This window comes from Canis lupus, chromosome 30, assembly GCF_011100685.1.
Source record: "Canis lupus familiaris isolate Mischka breed German Shepherd chromosome 30, alternate assembly UU_Cfam_GSD_1.0, whole genome shotgun sequence".
Lineage (NCBI taxonomy): Eukaryota > Metazoa > Chordata > Mammalia > Carnivora > Canidae > Canis > Canis lupus.
This window is the reverse complement of record NC_049251.1, coordinates 37,661,787-37,678,032: the sequence shown is the minus strand read 5'-3', so window position 1 is coordinate 37,678,032 and position 16,246 is coordinate 37,661,787. Positions and strand designations below refer to the sequence as shown.

At 56.1% G+C, this 16,246-nt stretch overlaps 2 protein-coding genes across 12 annotated transcripts in view; one reads left to right on the top strand and one right to left on the bottom strand.

Annotated features, from left to right (window-relative positions):
* The window catches only part of PML (PML nuclear body scaffold), a 45,614-nt gene extending 41,043 nt beyond the window's left edge, over positions 1-4,571 (bottom strand). For 3 of the 6 annotated variants that reach the window (XM_038580933.1, XM_038580936.1, XM_038580935.1), the window contains exons 1-2: positions 4,317-4,571; positions 1,604-2,070 (exon numbers count right to left, since the gene is read on the bottom strand). In XM_038580933.1, the coding sequence (XP_038436861.1) occupies positions 1,604-2,070; positions 4,317-4,451 (602 nt within the window). In that variant the 5' untranslated portion in view covers positions 4,452-4,571. The remainder of the gene's footprint in view (positions 1-1,603; positions 2,071-4,316) is intronic. The other 3 variants (XM_038580934.1, XM_038580937.1, XM_038580938.1) reach the window with 2 other exon arrangements.
* A 183-nt stretch (positions 4,572-4,754) lies between these two features.
* On the top strand, positions 4,755-16,018 carry STOML1 (stomatin like 1). Of its 6 annotated transcripts, none has more exons than XM_038580941.1 (8): positions 6,967-7,129; positions 8,807-8,913; positions 10,062-10,211; positions 10,502-10,705; positions 13,571-13,766; positions 14,383-14,595; positions 14,694-14,779; positions 15,105-15,259. In XM_038580941.1, exons 1-8 carry the CDS (start codon positions 6,997-6,999, stop codon positions 15,117-15,119), a joined length of 1,104 nt encoding a protein of 367 aa, XP_038436869.1. In that variant the 5' UTR covers positions 6,967-6,996; the 3' UTR covers positions 15,120-15,259. The 6 variants fall into 6 exon arrangements, with proteins under 6 accessions (XP_038436872.1, XP_038436869.1, XP_038436868.1 ...); XM_038580943.1 differs by lacking the exon at positions 14,694-14,779 and adding an exon at positions 8,415-8,574 and having other exon boundaries at positions 7,008-7,129; positions 15,105-16,018; XM_038580944.1 differs by lacking the exons at positions 6,967-7,129; positions 14,694-14,779 and adding an exon at positions 4,755-4,778 and having other exon boundaries at positions 15,105-16,018.
* Positions 16,019-16,246: the final 228 nt, after the last annotated feature.

The window sequence follows — 16,246 nt, the reverse complement described above, 5'->3', positions numbered from 1 at the left end:
AGGTATGTCCATAAAAGTATAAAGAAAGATATAACCAGAGATGAGTGGATTATTCAATAAAAGTTGTTGAGAGAACCAACATTCCAGTTGGGAGAGAAAAGCAAAGTGAGGAATCCTACTTTATGCCATGCAGAAAAATTGATTCCTTATGAATTAAAGATTCAATTATAAACATAAAACCATGGGATTATTAACACAGGATATAAGAAAATATTTTTAACGTTGGCATGGGAAGAAAATCTTTCCCAGTATGATCAAAGCAGGACACCATACAGGAAGACTGATGAACTGGATTCTATAAAACAAAAAACTTAAAACACAATCCCACGTAGGAAATGACATGGCAAAAGTCAACAGGAGAAAATGTTTGCACCGTCACTGGCTCTTGAAATTAAGGATTGCATGGAGCCTGCTTCTCTCTCTGTGTGTGTCTCTCAAGAATAAATAAGTGAAATCTTTAAAAAAAAAAAAATTAGGAACTAATTTCTTGAAGAAAAAAACAAACAGGCAAAGGACCTAAATAGGCAATTCACAAATGAAGAAATAACAATAGGCAATAAATTTATAAAAAGCCACTAAATCTGAATCTTAACAAACAAGGAAATCCGAATTCTAATGTCCTTCTGTTGGAGGAATCTGCTGGAAATAGAAACTAATTCTGGTAGTAGAAGTCCAAGCCAGAAGCAAGCCACACTCAGGTTTAGGAAGAATGCAGTTCTGAGTGTGTTCCCAATGGGCAAAGAATACTTTTGCTATGCAGATCCCCAATGAGCACACCTAGGAATCTTACAGAAGCAATCTATTGGGAGCAGGAATAGTTCACATAGGTAGGTATGTTACCTCTTTGGCTAAAAGGGGGAAAATTAGAATTTGTAGGGCTATCTACCCCTATCTGTGGATAATTCACAAAGAAACTCTGGAGGCATTCCAAACTGGTAACATTGGTTAACTGTGGGGCGGGGGGGAGAAGTAGGAATTAAGCAGATGGGGACAGAGTGGAGTGGAGACTTTGCCCCCTTTATAAATTTCATAATTTTTTTTAACCATACACATGTATTATGAAAAATATTGGATGAAAATCCCGTGCTGTTTAATAAAAATAATTTTAACTGGATTCAATTGGATTTTTTTCCTATAGACATTCTGAGACAGCATCGTGTTATGGTTTTGACTTTCAGACAGAAACTACCTGCATCTCCTCTGGAATCTATCCATGACCCACACTCCATGGACGGTGATGTACAAAATCCCACTGTAAAACTTTCTAAAGGGCAGTTTGGTAACATGTATCGAATTTTCATACCCCTTCTCCTAGCAATGGCATTTCCAAAATATACCCTGAAAAAATTATTGGGTAAGCGTGTAAAGATGGTTCTGCAGCACTATCTACTACAGGGGGAGGCTGTTACCGATCATTATCCATTTGCATGGGATAATATACACTGCGGTCATGGCCACAGATGCTGCTGGTCCCTGGACCACATTTTGAGTTGCAAAGGCCCAGAAGCCCCTTATCCCCCGGTGCCCGTTATGTGACTCTCTGCTCCCTGCACCTTCTACCCGGCTCTGGGATGTGCCACCCCACCAGGACCAGCAGGCTCACCTCGTCAGCATAGGGGTGCGGTGGTTGGGGTTGGAGCAGAAGATGCTGTTGGACTTTCGAGTGCTGTCTAGGAACTCACACACCGACTGGCTACGGAGCTCTGCCAGGGGCCGAGCCTCATGCTTGAGGAACCACTGGTGCGCCTCGAAGCACTTGGCACAGAGGAGCTGCTCGCACTCAAAACACCAGAAGTCCGCAGGTTCTTTGCATCGGGTGCAAACAGCTTGCGCGTCCACGATCTGCCTGTAAACCGACAGGCGCCGCTGCAGGCTCTCGAAGAAGACGTTGTCCAGGGCCGGCGAGCCAGCGCCTAGAGGCCCGGGCACCTGGCAGATGGAGCAGCGCAGGCCCGATGCCTCCAGGCATCCCGAGCAGAGCGTGTGCAGACACGGCAGCAGCTTGGGGCACTTGGCTTCGGCCTGGCAGCTCTGGCAGCACAGAAACTGGAACTCCTCCTCCAGGGCTTGCTGGGGGACCAGAGAGGTGGGGTGAGGCCTGAAATCCCGGAGCCCCCCCCCAGATCCTCTGCAGGGAGCACGGCACTACGAGGCCCGGACACCCAAGGATGGGAGCATAAATCCCTACCTTCAAGGGACTCGCTCTAGAAAGGAGATACGTGAAGCGTATCTCATGTAAATCATAAACAGTGCTTAATATGGTTTGGTGGAGGGGCACCTGGGGGCTCAGGGCGTGATCCTGGGGTCCTGGGATCGAGTCCCGCATTGGGCTCCCTGCATGGAGCCTGCTTCTCCCTCTGCCTATGTCTCTGCCTCTCTCTCTGTGTGTGTCTCTCATGAATAAATAAATAAAATCTTAAAAATATATATGGTTTGGTGGCTCCTGAAGAAGTTAAACACAGGAGTACTATATAACCCAGCAATTTCATTCCTAGATAGATTTCCCAAAATAACTGAAGACAAGTAGCTGAACAGATACTTTACACCCATGTCCACAGCACCATCATGCACAGGCTCCAAAAGGTAGAAATAACCCAAGTGTCCATCAACAAATGAACAGATAAACAAAACCGGTCTACGCGTGCAATGGAGTATCATTCAGTTTTTAAAAATGAAGGAAGAGGGACGTCTGGGTGGCTCAGCAGTTGAGCATCTGCCTTTGGCCCAGGGCGTGATCCTGGGGTCCCTGGATCGAGTCCCATATCGGGCTCCCTGCAAGGAGCCTGCTTCTCCCTCTGCCTGCGTCTCTGCCTCTCTCAAATAAATAAAATCTTTAAAAAAATCTTTAAAAAAATATATAAATAAAATAAAATCTTTAAAAAAGAAAATGAAGGAAGGGGCGCCTGGCTGGCTCAGTTGGTGGAGAATGTGACTCTTGATCTTGGGTTTGTGAGTTCAAGCCCCACACTGGGTGTAGAGGTTACTTAAAAATAAGATCTTTACCAAAAATAACATAAAATAAAATGAAAAGGAAGTAAATTCTCATACATGCTATGAGAACCTTGAAAACATTAGGCTAAGCAAAATAAGACAAACACGAAGGGACAAATAATTGGATGGCTCACTTATATGAAATATCTAGCATCGGCAGATCCACAGCAGCAGAAAAGTAGAGTGGAGGTTACCAGGAGCTGGGAGAAGCGGGTAAATAAGGAGCTACTGCTTAGGGAGTACAGTTTCTGTGGAGGGTGATGAAAAAAATTCTGGAAATAGATGGTGGTTGACGGTTACCCAACATTGTGAATATATTCAATGCCACTGAAATGTACACTTAAAAACCGTTAAGTTTTTGGGGCACCTGGCTGGCTCAGTGAGCGCAGCACGAGGCTCTGGATCCTGCGGTTGTTAAGTTCAAGCCCCATGCTGGGCGTAGAGATTACTTAGAAGAAATAAAAATGTTAAAAACATGGTAATTTTAATATTATGGATATTTTCTAGAAAAAAAAAGGGGGAAAAAGTGCTTAATAAAGTACTGGCCCACGAGGAATGTTCACAAGGAAGTAGTACGATTCCTAGTTGTAATAATGCACAGAATAGAAGTTACTGCAGGATGGTGCTTTCATGAAGGGCCTGGGAAAACACACTGCATGAGATGTGAAGTAGCTCCTCTGGGGCAGGAGGGCAGCTGGGGAGCTTGTCCCGAGCAGACCCAGGCAAGCTTCCGGGAAGAGGCCCCAGGAAACCCGGAGCAGACCCAGGCAAGCTTCCGGAAGAGGCCCCAGTACACCCTTTGTGGACCCAGGGTGGGGGTGCGGGGGTGGAGGGCACACAGGGTGTTCCAACAGAAGGATCTTGGAGGTAGGTATCCTAGCGGAGAAGCCACCCCAAGAGCTGTGAGGCCTTAGCCAAGACACTTCTCTCGTCTGGGCCAGGTTCCCACTTCCTGATCTGGGAACTCGGCTTTTGGTTTTCCACACTTGGGACATGCCCCTGGCTCTCGGCCTGCTCCCCAGGGCTACCCCGCCATCCCCCGAATCCCTGGACCTTCATCTGAGGCTCAGGGGGGCAAGTCGCCAGGGTGGGCAGATGAGTCCAGGCCCTCAGCACCTTGCCCCCTGTCCGTGGGGCATGCCAGCCCCGAGGCCCCCCCAGCTCACCCTGGTACCCTTTCCCACTCTCAGCTGCCCCGAGGGTCGGGGCCCAGTGTCTGGCTTTCTCTCTGGGTCACTCTGGGGAGGTGCCTGGCCTCGCTGTCCCCTCCCTTTCCCGAAGCCATCAACCAAGCCTCCACCCCACCTCCCCAAGCCCAGTGGTACCTCCGCGGGGCTGCGGCTGGGGCTGGGCTGGTGGCCCTCGGAGGCGGGCTCCGGGGGAGGCATGCTGGGCGCCCCGGACGGTGCGGGGTCCTGCCCGGGCGCCGGAGAGCGGGGGGGCGCGGGCTCCTGCTGCATGGATCCCAGCACAGTTTCGCTTCTGGGTTTTGAGCCTGAGGGGGGAGGAGAAGCGAAACCGAGAGGCAGGGACCGGATCGCGGTCGCCGGAGCCCGTGGGAGGGACGGCCCCACTCAGGGCCCGCCTCCCCGGAGGAAGTGAGACAGAGCCGGGGGGCGGTTCTAGGGCCGGGGAGGGGGGGTCTGGAGACACGCCCCGAGCCGGAGGGAGGAGGGGAGGAGAGAAGATGCTCAGCCGACCTGGGGGTAACCCGGCCGCGGCCTGGCCTAGCGGGAGGGAGGCCGGGCCGCCCTTGGCTTGACCCCGGGCACAGACAGGAGCCACAGGTGGGCCTGCTTTGGAAGAACCCAGGTCTAAGCGAGAGCAGTCACCCAAACAGGTTTGCACGCTGCAGAGGGGCAGGCCGGAAAGGAGATCTCAGCTGGGACGTGCAGGAACTTGGGGATGGGGAACGCTTGCAACAGCACGAGCAAAGGCATGGAGGTTTGAAACAGGAGAGTCTGTTTAGAAACCAGTTTCCAGGGATGCCCGGGTGGCTCAGCGGTTTAGCGCCTGCCTTCAGCCCGGGGTGTGATCCTGGAGACCCCAGATCGAGTCCCACATCGGGCTCCCTGCATGGAACCTGCTTCTCCCTCTGCCTGTGTTGTGTCTCTGCCCCTCTCTCTGTGTGTGTGTGATGTCTCATGAATAAATAAATAAAATCTTAAAAAGAAACCGGTTTTCATTATTTTCAAATTTAAGAGGGGACCCATGAGCAGGATCAGGGCTAAGGAGATGCACTTGTTCTGTGGGCAACAGCGTGAGATTAGAACCCAGAAACATGACCCAACACGCATGTTGGGACAGTCACTCTGGCAACCTGGGATGGGTGACCTGGTCTAGGACAATGGCTGTGGGATGCAGAGGAGGGATCTGAGTCTGAGACACCAGGAGGACAGTGAGTGGAGCTGAGGGGAACAGGATGATGCCTTGGTTGAGAGTTGGAAAGGTTGGTGAGTCTGAGGCAGCGCAGGCAGGGAGTGGAAGGGGAGAGCCGACGAGCAGGTATGAAGACAGCGAGGAGAGAGCAAGTTAGTTCTTGGCTAAAGGGGAAGCATGCCAGCTCCCAGCTGGTGAGGGTAGGAAGCACAACCTCGGGCAGCTTCACTGGATGAAGGGCCCTGGCTTCAAACACCAAACCACCCCAACCACTGTATTACCCGCTGGGTACAATTCTGTGCTCAGTTCCAGCTTGGAGCGGACTAGGGATGGTGATGGGACCTTGCTCTTGTAAAGTTTATCCTCTGGGCTATGTGGGGAAAGGGATTGGCAGGGAGACCCCACTTCCCAGGACCGTGTGAGGCCTCAGGGGCCCTACCCTTCCCTCCAGCCTGATCAGTACCCTCAGGGCTTCAGAATCAGGCCATCAAACTAGAAAAAGCCAAAGATGGTGAGCAGCATCTGCAGAAGGGACCTGGAAGGGTCACATCAGGGGGTGTGAGGGTCTGAGGAGGCAGGATTGGCATGTGGCTGAGACAAGGAAAGCTTCATTATTTGTTTGCTCACTTTTTTTTTTTTTTTTAAGATTTTATTTATTTATTTGACAGAGCACAAGTCGGCAGAGCGGCAGGCAGGGGGAGATGGTGAAGCACACCCTCCACTGCGCAGGGAGCCCATGGGGCTCAATCCCAGGACCCTGGGATCATGACCTGAGCAGAAGGCAGACGCTAGGCGCCCCTCTTGGCTCACCTGCCCCAACTCGATGTTGAAAGTCAATGCTGCTCAGAGTGAATTTACCATCTGCATTTAGATTTTTCCCAAGTCATGGAGAGGCGAGCTAAAGCTACCTCTAGGTCACATTACGTGTCTGGGTCAAGGGGTGTGCTGTTTCCTGGACGTCTGTGATGACGAAATTCCTCTTTTTGTGCCAACAGTGAGCTGGCTATGGCTTCACTCAACAGACAAGTATCTTTTTTTTTTTTTTTAAGATTTTATTTATGAGACACACACACACACATATATATATAGAGAGAGAGAGGCAGAGACACAGGCAGAGGGAGAAGCAGGCTCCATGCAGGGAGCCCCACGAGGGACTCGATCCCAGGTCTCCAGGGTCACGCCCTGGGCCAATGGCGGTGCCAAACCGCTGAGCCACAAGTAATTGAGATCCATTCTATGCCAGACCCTGCTTGGGAGGCTGGGGGGCTGGGGGGGGGGCCCACAAGGAAGAATCATTTGCTGACGGTGCCTAGAAGAAGCCCTACTTCTAGATAAGACGCTCCAACCCGCCAACCCCGCAGTATGGGGGTTTGCAGCAGCAGCGCCCCGCAGGCTTGATTCCGGAGGGAACCTGGTTCGCGGGCTCCCCCCCCCCCCCCCCCCGCCCACCTGGCCAGCCTGCGGGGCGCCGAGGCGCGGGCGGGCGGGCGCGGTCCTCCAGCCGCAGGGGGCGCTGTGCCGCGCGGGCCGGCCCCTCTAGCCGCCGCCTCCCGCCTCGGTGGCCCGCGACCCCGGAAGCGGCGGCCGGGGGGGGGGGGCGGGGCGCGGGTGCACCTGCCGGGAGCCATGCTCGGCAGGTCGGGGTACCGGGCGCTACCCCTGGGGGACTTTGACCGTTTCCAGCAGTCGAGCTTCGGCTTCCTGGGCTCGCAGAAGGGCTGCCTGTCCCCGGAGCGGGGCGGCGCGGGGCCGGGGGCCGGTGAGTGGCCGCCCAGCGCCGCGGAGCCGGGGCCCGGGAGGAGGAGGCCGGGGGGGGGGGGGGGGGGGGGGGTGTCGCAAGTCCCCATTTCGAAGATTTAGTTTATTATTATTCTTTTAAAGATTGTATTTAATCATGAGAGGCCGAGAGAGAGAGAGAGAGAGGCAGAGGGAGAAGGAGAAGCAGGCTCCGTGCAGGGGGCCCGAGGCGGGGCTCGACCCCGGGACCCCGGGTCACGCCCTGGGTCAAAGGCAGGCGCCCAGCCGCTGAGCCCCCCAGGGGTCCCCTGCAGATTTATTTTAAAGAGAGAGGGAGGGAGAGAATCTCCAGCAGATGGGGCCACATCTCAGGACCCAGAGGTCACCATCTGAGCGGAAACCACCAGAGGCAGCAGCTCCTGGACTGGTCCTCCCTGACCCCCGACCCCCGACCCCGGGCGCCCTTCAGATTCCCATTTCGGCCAAAAGGAGCCCAGGGTGGAGGCCTAGGAGGTGGTCCGCCTGCTAAGGGCGCCTGGCTGCGGAGAAATGGCACAGTCTTCATTCCTCCTGGGGGTGCTTCTAGACGCCCCAGACGCCCCAGACGCCCCAGGCCCAGGCATCCGCCTGTCTCCCGGTGGGTACGGGCAGGCCCTCAGCTGCCTCTTGTTGAGCTTCCGTCATCTCCTGCTGCAGAGCCTTGAGGGATTCCCTGGCCCTGGGGTAAGATCCCCACGAGCCTCCGTCGTTGGAGGATTTGGTCCTGGTCCCTCCCGACCCTCCTGTGATGACAGCCGGCCCCCTCCCCGGGCTTCCTTTCCTGCAGGGGCCGCGGGGGGTCAGAGCCGGGCAGGAAGGTGCCCCGGGGTCTTGGAGACCGCAGAGGGCACGGCGTTCCTGGGAGCCCGGAGCAGAGCCTCCGGGGTTGCTTCCTGTCTAGGCTTGCAAGGGGAACGAGAGCAAAGAGAGCAGAGGATCACCATGCTAGGTTCTGGGGCTTTCTCCGCTCCACTTACATCTTGAGCCCTTGGTGCTGCAGGAGCCGGGCTCACGGGCCTCTCATCTTCCTAGTTCACACCTCCCTTTCAAGTAAAGCATTCCGTAGTCCTTAGGGCATTAAAGGGCGGGGGTGGGGGGTGAGTTTTGAACTAGGGAAGAACATCTTCGCCCTCGCCCTCGCCATGCCGTTCACGCTTTATCCCTTTAGGCTAAAGCATTATTTCCAAGAGGTGGCCCTGAAAGCACACTTTTTGGGGCCGATGGTAGAGGAGGAAGGTTCAGGAGCATTCGGTTCACCCCCAGTGCAGTGTTTACAGATGCCTGGATGCTCCTGGCTCCATGCCAGGTGTGGGAAGCACTCCGCGTGAGCCAAGAGCATTGATCCAGGTACCCGGTGAGGAGAGCATCACTTGGATTGGCTTCTCAAGTCTAACGGCTGTTGCTTAGCAGAGACTCGGCCTTGTGGAGGTGGGACTTGGGACAGATTAGTTTTGACGAGTGGGAGGAGGGAACATCCTTACCTCGCACCTGGCTAAAGACCGGAGTCTTAGGGAGGCAACTGAGGGCCCTGAGAAGGGACGAGCCGCCAGAGAGGGAGGTGGGCAGAAAGTACCCTCGACCAGCTTCACTCCGCCCACGGCTCTGCTGCCAGAACCCGTCGGTGTTCCCTGACTGCCTCTTTCTGCTCTCTCGTCCCCAGATGCGCCCCAGAGCTGGCCCTCCTACCTCTGCCACGGCCTCATCAGCTTCCTGGGGCTCTTGCTGCTGCTGCTCACCTTCCCCATTTCCGGCTGGTTCGCCTTGAAGGTAAGGCTGCCTGGGTCAGACTCCAGGGCTTCGGGCCACGCTCAGAGCTTTGGCATTGTTGGATCAATCTTCCCTCCATCCTCTGTCCCCTTCCCCTACGGATTACATTATCGCATCCCAATGAAATGGGCTGGTCCGGGATTATCCATTCACATCTTTCAGATGAGGAAAAACAGGCTCAGACTTGCCCAAAGTCACACTGGAAGCCAGTGAGTGGTGCAGAAGCCTTCCCAAACTCCCAGGTCCTGGGGTCTGGGCACTGGCTTTAAGGGTGCACACACACAAGAAAGAAAAAAAAAAAAAGGGTGCACACAGATATTTTCCTTTCTTTGGGTCAGGCTAAAATTTGAAATGAGAAATACTCCGCTTGGCCCAGCGGGTAATAAGTAATAGGAATTGAGGCCTGGTTTTTAACAAGGGCTGGTGAAGAGGGGAAAGGGTGAGCTCTCCCTAAGGATCACATCTGCAAGCCACAGTGAAGGGGGAAGCCCAGGCAGGCCTTGCCCTTTGTGTGGCCCTAGGCAACAGCCAACCCTTCCAGGAAGCCTTTGGGTTTGGTATGGTCTGGAAGGAAGTCTCTTAGAAGGTGCTAAACCCTAGTCCTAGAAGTGCCACTGAAACAAATGCTGTGTGACCTTGGGCAAGTCACCTTGCTTCTCTGGGCCTTCATTTCTCAGTTTGGACATATTTACTTCTAAAGTTGGCAAAGCCCTTTGCTTGGGGTTGGAGTCATTCAGAACTGCCTTCAAATCTTGTCTGTTTCACTCGGGGGCTGTGTGATTTTTGAACAAGTCACGTAACCTCTCAGAGCCTTGGTTTTCTCTTCTAAAAAGATCTAAGAAGGGATACCTGGGTGGCTCTGCGGTTGAGCGGCTGCCTGTGGCTCCGGGTGTGATCCCAGAGTCCCGGGATCAAGTCCCACATCGGGCTCTCTGCAGGGAGCCTGCTTCTCCCTCTGCCTGTGTCTCTGCCTCTCTCTCTGTGTCTCTCATGAATAAATAAATGAAATCTTTAAATAAAAAAATAGTAATAAAAAAGATCTAAGGATAGCTGACACTGACCAAGGCAGAGGGGGGCGGTGGGGGGACCTGGGCAGATGCTGTTGTCAGCCCGGTACTTTGACCGCTTTCCCTCCCCCTCATGAACAGATTGTACCTACCTATGAGCGGATGATCGTGTTTCGACTGGGCCGGATCCGTACCCCTCAAGGGCCTGGCATGGTTCTGCTCTTGCCCTTCATTGACTCCTTTCAGCGGGTGGATTTAAGGACACGCGCTTTCAATGTCCCTCCCTGCAAGGTGAGGAGCTTCTCGGCTCTCCCAGAAAGAGGGGGTGGGGGCTTTTGCAGAGTGATTGTGGGAGCCAGTACCTCGGTGTGTGAGCAACCATCAAGGTCAGGGTAGGGGAAGAAACCAAAATGTTGAGGATGGAGGCTGGGGGACATCCTTATGCAGTGTACCTAATGACATGAACTTGGGGACATCGGTACCCAGTGGGTGGGTCAAGCTGGGTGGTCTCAGAGGGCCTGACCCCCCTGCAGCGCCAGTCCCTTGACCATCTCCTCTCTCACCAACCCTCCACCCCAAAGCTGACTTCTAAGGATGGGGCCGTGTTGTCCGTGGGGGCCGATGTCCAGTTCCGCATCTGGGACCCAGTACTGTCCGTGATGACCGTAAAGGACCTGAACACGGCCACGCGTATGACGGCCCAAAATGCCATGACCAAGGCCCTGCTCAAGAGGCCTCTGCGGGAGATCCAGACGGAGCAGCTCAAGATCAGCGACCAGCTCCTGGTAGGCAGCTCCTCGCACGGTAGAGGTCAGTGGTGGGCACCTGGGCCTGGCTCTGCCTGCCGAGGCTCTTTGAGCAGAGCGCCAGATCGCTCTGCGCCTCAGTTTATCGTGCGTTCCAACCTTTGAAGAGCCAGTGGTCTGGGTAGGACTGAGGAACAGAAGATGAGTACAGACCATAGTGGTTTTGGAGAGGCACTGGCGCCCTGAGAGGGGAGTGGCCCCACTGAGATTCTCGGGGCCCTGCCTCACTGCTGGGGCTTTACCCTTCCCTGCTCTGCCAGCATTGCCATTGACACAGCCTCGCAGGCAGGCAGACCAGCAGATGGGCGGGCGGGTGAAAGGAGCAGGGGCCTGCCTGGGCACAGTCACCTGGGGAATTCCATGCCCCACAGGGCAGCATTTGTGTTTTGAGGGCTTTGTGTTCCTTGTTCAGAACAGAACAAGGGGACACAAGGGCATTCGGACCTTTTTCCTGCCTCTTCCCCTGAATAATGATCTGAACCAGAACTACCCTTGCCTCCCTTCTGTGGCAGGACAGGATGGAAATGCATGTCCCCTGCTCCTTGTGCTCACCTTGGGCTCCCCCCGCCACCCCGCCCCAGTGGCGCTGGGTGAGGTTTCCTTTTACTCCCCTTAGCTCTGCCTTCTGGGGGCCTAGGGTTCCAGGACGGGCGGGGCAGGTAGGATTCCAGAGATCCCAGGCCCTGGGGCAGTGAGTCAGCCACGGGAGGGAGGGAAGCCCCCCCCCCCCCCCAGGAGGAGCGGCTGCTGTTCTGGTGAGAGCAGCTCCTGCGTGCAGAGCGTGCAGAGCATCGTAGTTTACGAGTCCTTTCCCTGCCCAGGTGTATCTGCTTTACGTTTTGCTGCAGGAGGATTGATATTCTGGTTTTATTTTGGAGGGAGGAAACTAAGGGCTTATTTGGTGCCCCCCCCCCCCAATCAAGGGCAGAGCGGGCCCAGCACCAGATCAACTGCCTTCTGCCCCCCCCCCCCCCATCAAACCAGTGCTCCGTCTTCTACAATTGATAACAATTTTTATTTATGAAGCTACATGGCATTTTAGTGTACTTTTTGAAGGAGAAAGCTGATCTCAGCCTAGTTGCTGTCAGGGGCGGGCAGGGGAAGAAACCAGAACACCAGGCCTGTTGTGCAACAAGGCCGAGAGGGGCAGTCTGGGGGAGGTCGGTCCCACTCCACGACGTTAGTCATTGAGGGCCTGTTGCCCAGACGGAGTTGGCGCCCGGGAGAACGGGGTCAGTGCCTGTGGTTAAGGCGAAGTCTCCAGAAAGCCAGCTGCCTCCTGGAAGCCCCAGGCCAGGCGGACATCTCTCATCCTCACTCCCCTTTCTGCCTACCCCTGGAGGTCTGCCCCCTGCAGGGGCGGTGCTCTGGGCTGGGGGTATGGCTCCTGCCTCTGTTGAGCCTCCCTCCCTCCTCCCCTTTCTGTGAGGCTGCAGGCTCTGTCTGCACCCCAGGCCCTCGCAGCTCTCCCCCCTCCACTCCCCGACACCAGATCCCCATCATTTCTGCCCATAATTTGAAACAATGGCCCACGTGGTCTCCATGCTGCCACCCTCCGCCCCCTTCAATCTAGTGTCCGTGGAGCAGCCAGGAGGCTCTTTCTAAGGAGCAAGTCCTGGTCACCTCCCTGCTAAACTCCTCTCAAAGGCTCCGTGTGTCAGGGTAAATCCAAGTGAGCCGAGCCCCCGCCTCTGAGCCAGCTGTCTCCTGGCCCATTGCGAGGGTCTAGCTAAACGGGACTCTGGTTACTCCCATTTCCCCAGACATTCCAGGTTATCCTGTCCCTGCCCTTGTACACGCTGTTCCCATTGTCTGGAAGAGCCCTTCTCAAGGAGTTCCTGGACCTGGTTCCAATGTGGGGAAGGGAAGTTTGCACACCCACAACACCAATCTTCAGATGCCTGTAGGGTGTCCCAAGAATCCAGCTCCATTCTGACACTGTCTCCCCAGAGACAGCATCAGATCCCATGGGTTAAGTCCCACAAGACTGCCCCCTGGCCCCCACTAAAGACGCCAGTCACAAGCCCAGGCTGTTACTGTGCTTCTGGCAACCAGCTACAGATTTGGGGGTTCCACCGACCTCCCTGGGTTCTTTTGCTAGAGTGGCTCACAGAACTGTGTTTACCAGTTTATTAAAGGATATGATAAAAGATATGAATTAACAGCCAGACAAAGAGAGGCACAGGGTGAGGTCTGGGGAAAAGGCGCGGAGCTTCCATGCCCTCCCCAGGCACACCTCTCTGGCATTCACCAGCCTGGAAGCTCTGGAGCCCAGTCCTTCTGGGAATTTTCTAGAGGCTTCTTTGCATACTGAGAACTAAGTCATTGGTCATCTGTCCCGTCCCAGTGGAAATTCCAACTCTCCAGTCACATAGTTGGTCCTCCTGGCAACCAGCCCCCATCCTTGGGTGGGCTCCAAAAATTACCTTTTGTAACATAACAAAAGACCCCTTTATTTCTCTTCTCACGGCAATTCCGAGGGTTGTAGGGCTGGGAGTCTTGAAACAAAGACATACTTGGAGGTATCATTTAAACGATCAGTGCGCATTTCTTATAAATTACAGCATCTGCTCAGTCTTCCTTCCTGCTCTACCCATGGACCAGACAGCTCCCCTCCTCCTGGTGTCACCGCCCCCTCCCTGGACCTCCAGGGGGTCAGGCCCTGTCCTAGTTGCTCACCACCAGCTGCTAGCAGCTGGGTTGTAATTGCCCTCTGCCTGCATTCCCCAGGAGGGAGCTTGGCCCCAAGGGAGGGAGGGAGGCGGTGGGGCCTCCAGACCAAAGAAGGTCCTCCCACAAAGGCTTGCAGATTTAATTCCACATCTCCCCACCACTGTTTTCCAGCTGGAAATCAATGACGTGACCAGAGCCTGGGGGCTGGAGGTGGACCGAGTGGAACTAGCAGTGGAGGCTGTGCTCCAGCCACCCCAGGACAGCCCAACGGGGCCCAGCTTGGACAGCACCCTCCAGCAACTGGCTCTCCACTTCTTGGGAGGAGGCCTGCCCTCAGTGGCTGGAGGCGCCTCACCCCTCGGGCCAGGTGAGGAGTCCTGGGAAGAAGGAGAGGTGCCCCCCAGGGCACTGGGCTGGTTGTCCGCACAGGCTCTGTGCGGAGTACTTTCCTGCACGGGGACGCCTGCCCAGCCGCTCAGGCCACCCCTCTCTAGGGCCCATGGGAAATAAGGCCAGGTGTCTGAGCGTATAGAGGCCTTGGGGAGCCCCCGTGGGGGGAAGGGACGGCACCCAGGGTCCGGGGTGGGGGGGGGTGGGGGGCGCGGGTTAAGCTGAAAGCTGAAAGGCGGGCAGCCCTGGTGGCACAGCGGTTTAGCGCCGCCTGCAGCCCGGGGTGTGATCCTGGAGACCCAGGATCGAGTCCCACATCGGGCTTCTTGCATGGAGCCTGCTGTTCCCTCTGCCTGTGTCTCTGCCTCTCCGCTCTCTCTGAATGAATAAAGAAATAAATCTTTTTTTTAAAAAAAAAAAAAAGAAAGCTGAAAGGCTGCCTCTTAGCAGAGGAGGAAGGGGAACTCAGGCCAGACTGGCGCAGAAGAGGGAGCAGCCACAGACAGTGCAGAGGTCACAGGGAGCCTGACCTCGGCAGCACCCTGACTATCTTCTCTCTGCTTCCTTCCCCCTGGCTGTTGGCCACCCCTCAGCAGACACCTTGGAGATGGTGAGCGAAGCTGAGCCGCCTGCCCCTCACGTTGGTGCTGGGCCCAGTCCGAAGCAGCCTGTGGCTGAGGGGCTGCTGACTGCCCTGCAGCCCTTCCTATCAGAGGCCCTGGTCAGCCAGGTCGGGGCCTGCTACCAGTTCAATGTCATCCTGCCCAGCGGCTCCCAGAGCGTCTACTTCCTCGACCTCACTACAGGTGCGCCTGCCTTCCCCGCCCTCGCCGTCCCAGCCAGGTGGCCCGTAGCGGCACCCACCCCCGTGGTCCTATTTTAAATTGCCCCCTGCTCCTGCCAGGAGTTTTGGGTGAACTTGCACCATGTGCGGAAAGTGATGAGCCGAGCCGTTGTCTCCCTGCCCTGCCCCGGTGGGCAGGGGAGCAGGTGAGCAGGGCCCCTGGGGCGAGAGCTTCACACACACGGTGCAGCTCTGCTGGCCAGGGTCTGTGCTGAGCACGGCAGTGCGTGATCCCACCTGCCCCTCACCGTGGTTCTCTGATTCAGGGATGATTGTCATCCCCGTTTCACCAGTTTGAAAACCAGGGCCCTGAGTGGTCACACAGCCAATAGTACTTGAACTCAGTGAATTGGAACCTGGACACTTAGCTGTTACTTTCCACTCCTCCTTAGCGGGCCATGCTAACCCCGTCTTCCCCCCTGCTGCGTAGCTGTCCCCCTGCTAATGCTCCGTTTTTCTCTTCCCCCATAGGGCACGGGAGCATAGGGCACGGGGTGCCCGACGGCATCCCTGATGTGGTGGTGGAGATGGCTGAGGCAGACCTGCGGGCCCTTCTGTGCAGGGAGCTGCGGCCCCTGGGGGCCTACATGAGTGGGCGCCTAAAGGTGAAGGGTGACCTGGCCGTGGCCATGAAGCTGGAGGCTGTCCTCAGGGCCCTGAAGTAGCAGCTTTGGCTGACTGCCCATAGGCCAGCCCCGATTCTGGCGTGAAGCCGGGGGTGGGGGGACGTCTTGGAGGAGGAGGCGCTGGTGCCACACCTCGGGTTGTTGAGCCTTGAGAAGTTTCAGGCTCGGCCAGGAGCCAACGAATGGAGGCTGGCAGACACAAGAGGCTGGGAGAGACTGAGTCAGGCCGCCTTGCCGTCTCACCTGGAGTGCTTCTCTGGACAAGCCTTTGCCCATCCCGGCCCCTGGCTGAACACCCAGCCCTGAGCGGGCCCACAGAGTGCTGATCAGAGAGCAGGGCCCGCTCCCCTCTGCCAGCTACCTGACTGGAGAGACGGGGCCCACAGGGCCAGCCCGACTGCACCTGATTTGGTCCCAGTGTGAGGGAGCCAAGCGTATGGCTCGGGTCCCGGCTGTAGAGTGGGGATCAGAGAGGTGATGGGGGCGAAGGAAGGCAGCCCACCGCCGAGAGTCACCGCAGGGCAGGGATGTGCCCTCGTGGCAGTGGTTCAGGCCCAGGCCAGTGGGCGGTGCGGATGGAAAAGCGCGGGGCCTTCTCGGCGTCCAGCCCTGCTCCTGAAGATGGCTTGCCTCACCTCCCGGCTCCGTCTTGCATGCCTGGCGGGCCGGGGCCCAGGGCAGCATGTAGGAGGGCCCTGCTGTTCTGTGCTTTTTACCAGAGGTTTACGAACCACCAATAAATGTGCTGTTTACAGTGTATGGAAGAGAAGTGGGGGCACAGGGGTGGGTTGTGGGGGTCCCCGAGGCCATGCTCCTGCTGGCACCTGGGCGAGGACAGGGGCTCAAGAAAGGAGGGTGTGTGCATCACCCACAGTTCCCCTTCCTGCCACGGGGTTCAGAGACCGTGGGGCAGGTGCAGGATCTTCTGCTGCTCTTTACGGTAGAAGCTGGCCCAAAGAGAAGGTGTGGGTGTGTCAGGACTGGTCC

Bases quoted from the DNA above. Each gene is read 5' to 3' on its own strand.
- STOML1 (XM_038580939.1), top strand. From the start codon at position 6,997: ATGCTCGGCAGGTCGGGGTACCGGGCGCTACCCCTGGGGGACTTTGAC. The intron at 13,767-14,382 runs GTGAGGAGTCCT...GCCACCCCTCAG, and splicing joins CGCCTCACCCCTCGGGCCAG to CAGACACCTTGGAGATGGTG. The intron at 14,596-15,104 runs GTGCGCCTGCCT...CTTCCCCCATAG, and splicing joins CTTCCTCGACCTCACTACAG to GGCACGGGAGCATAGGGCAC.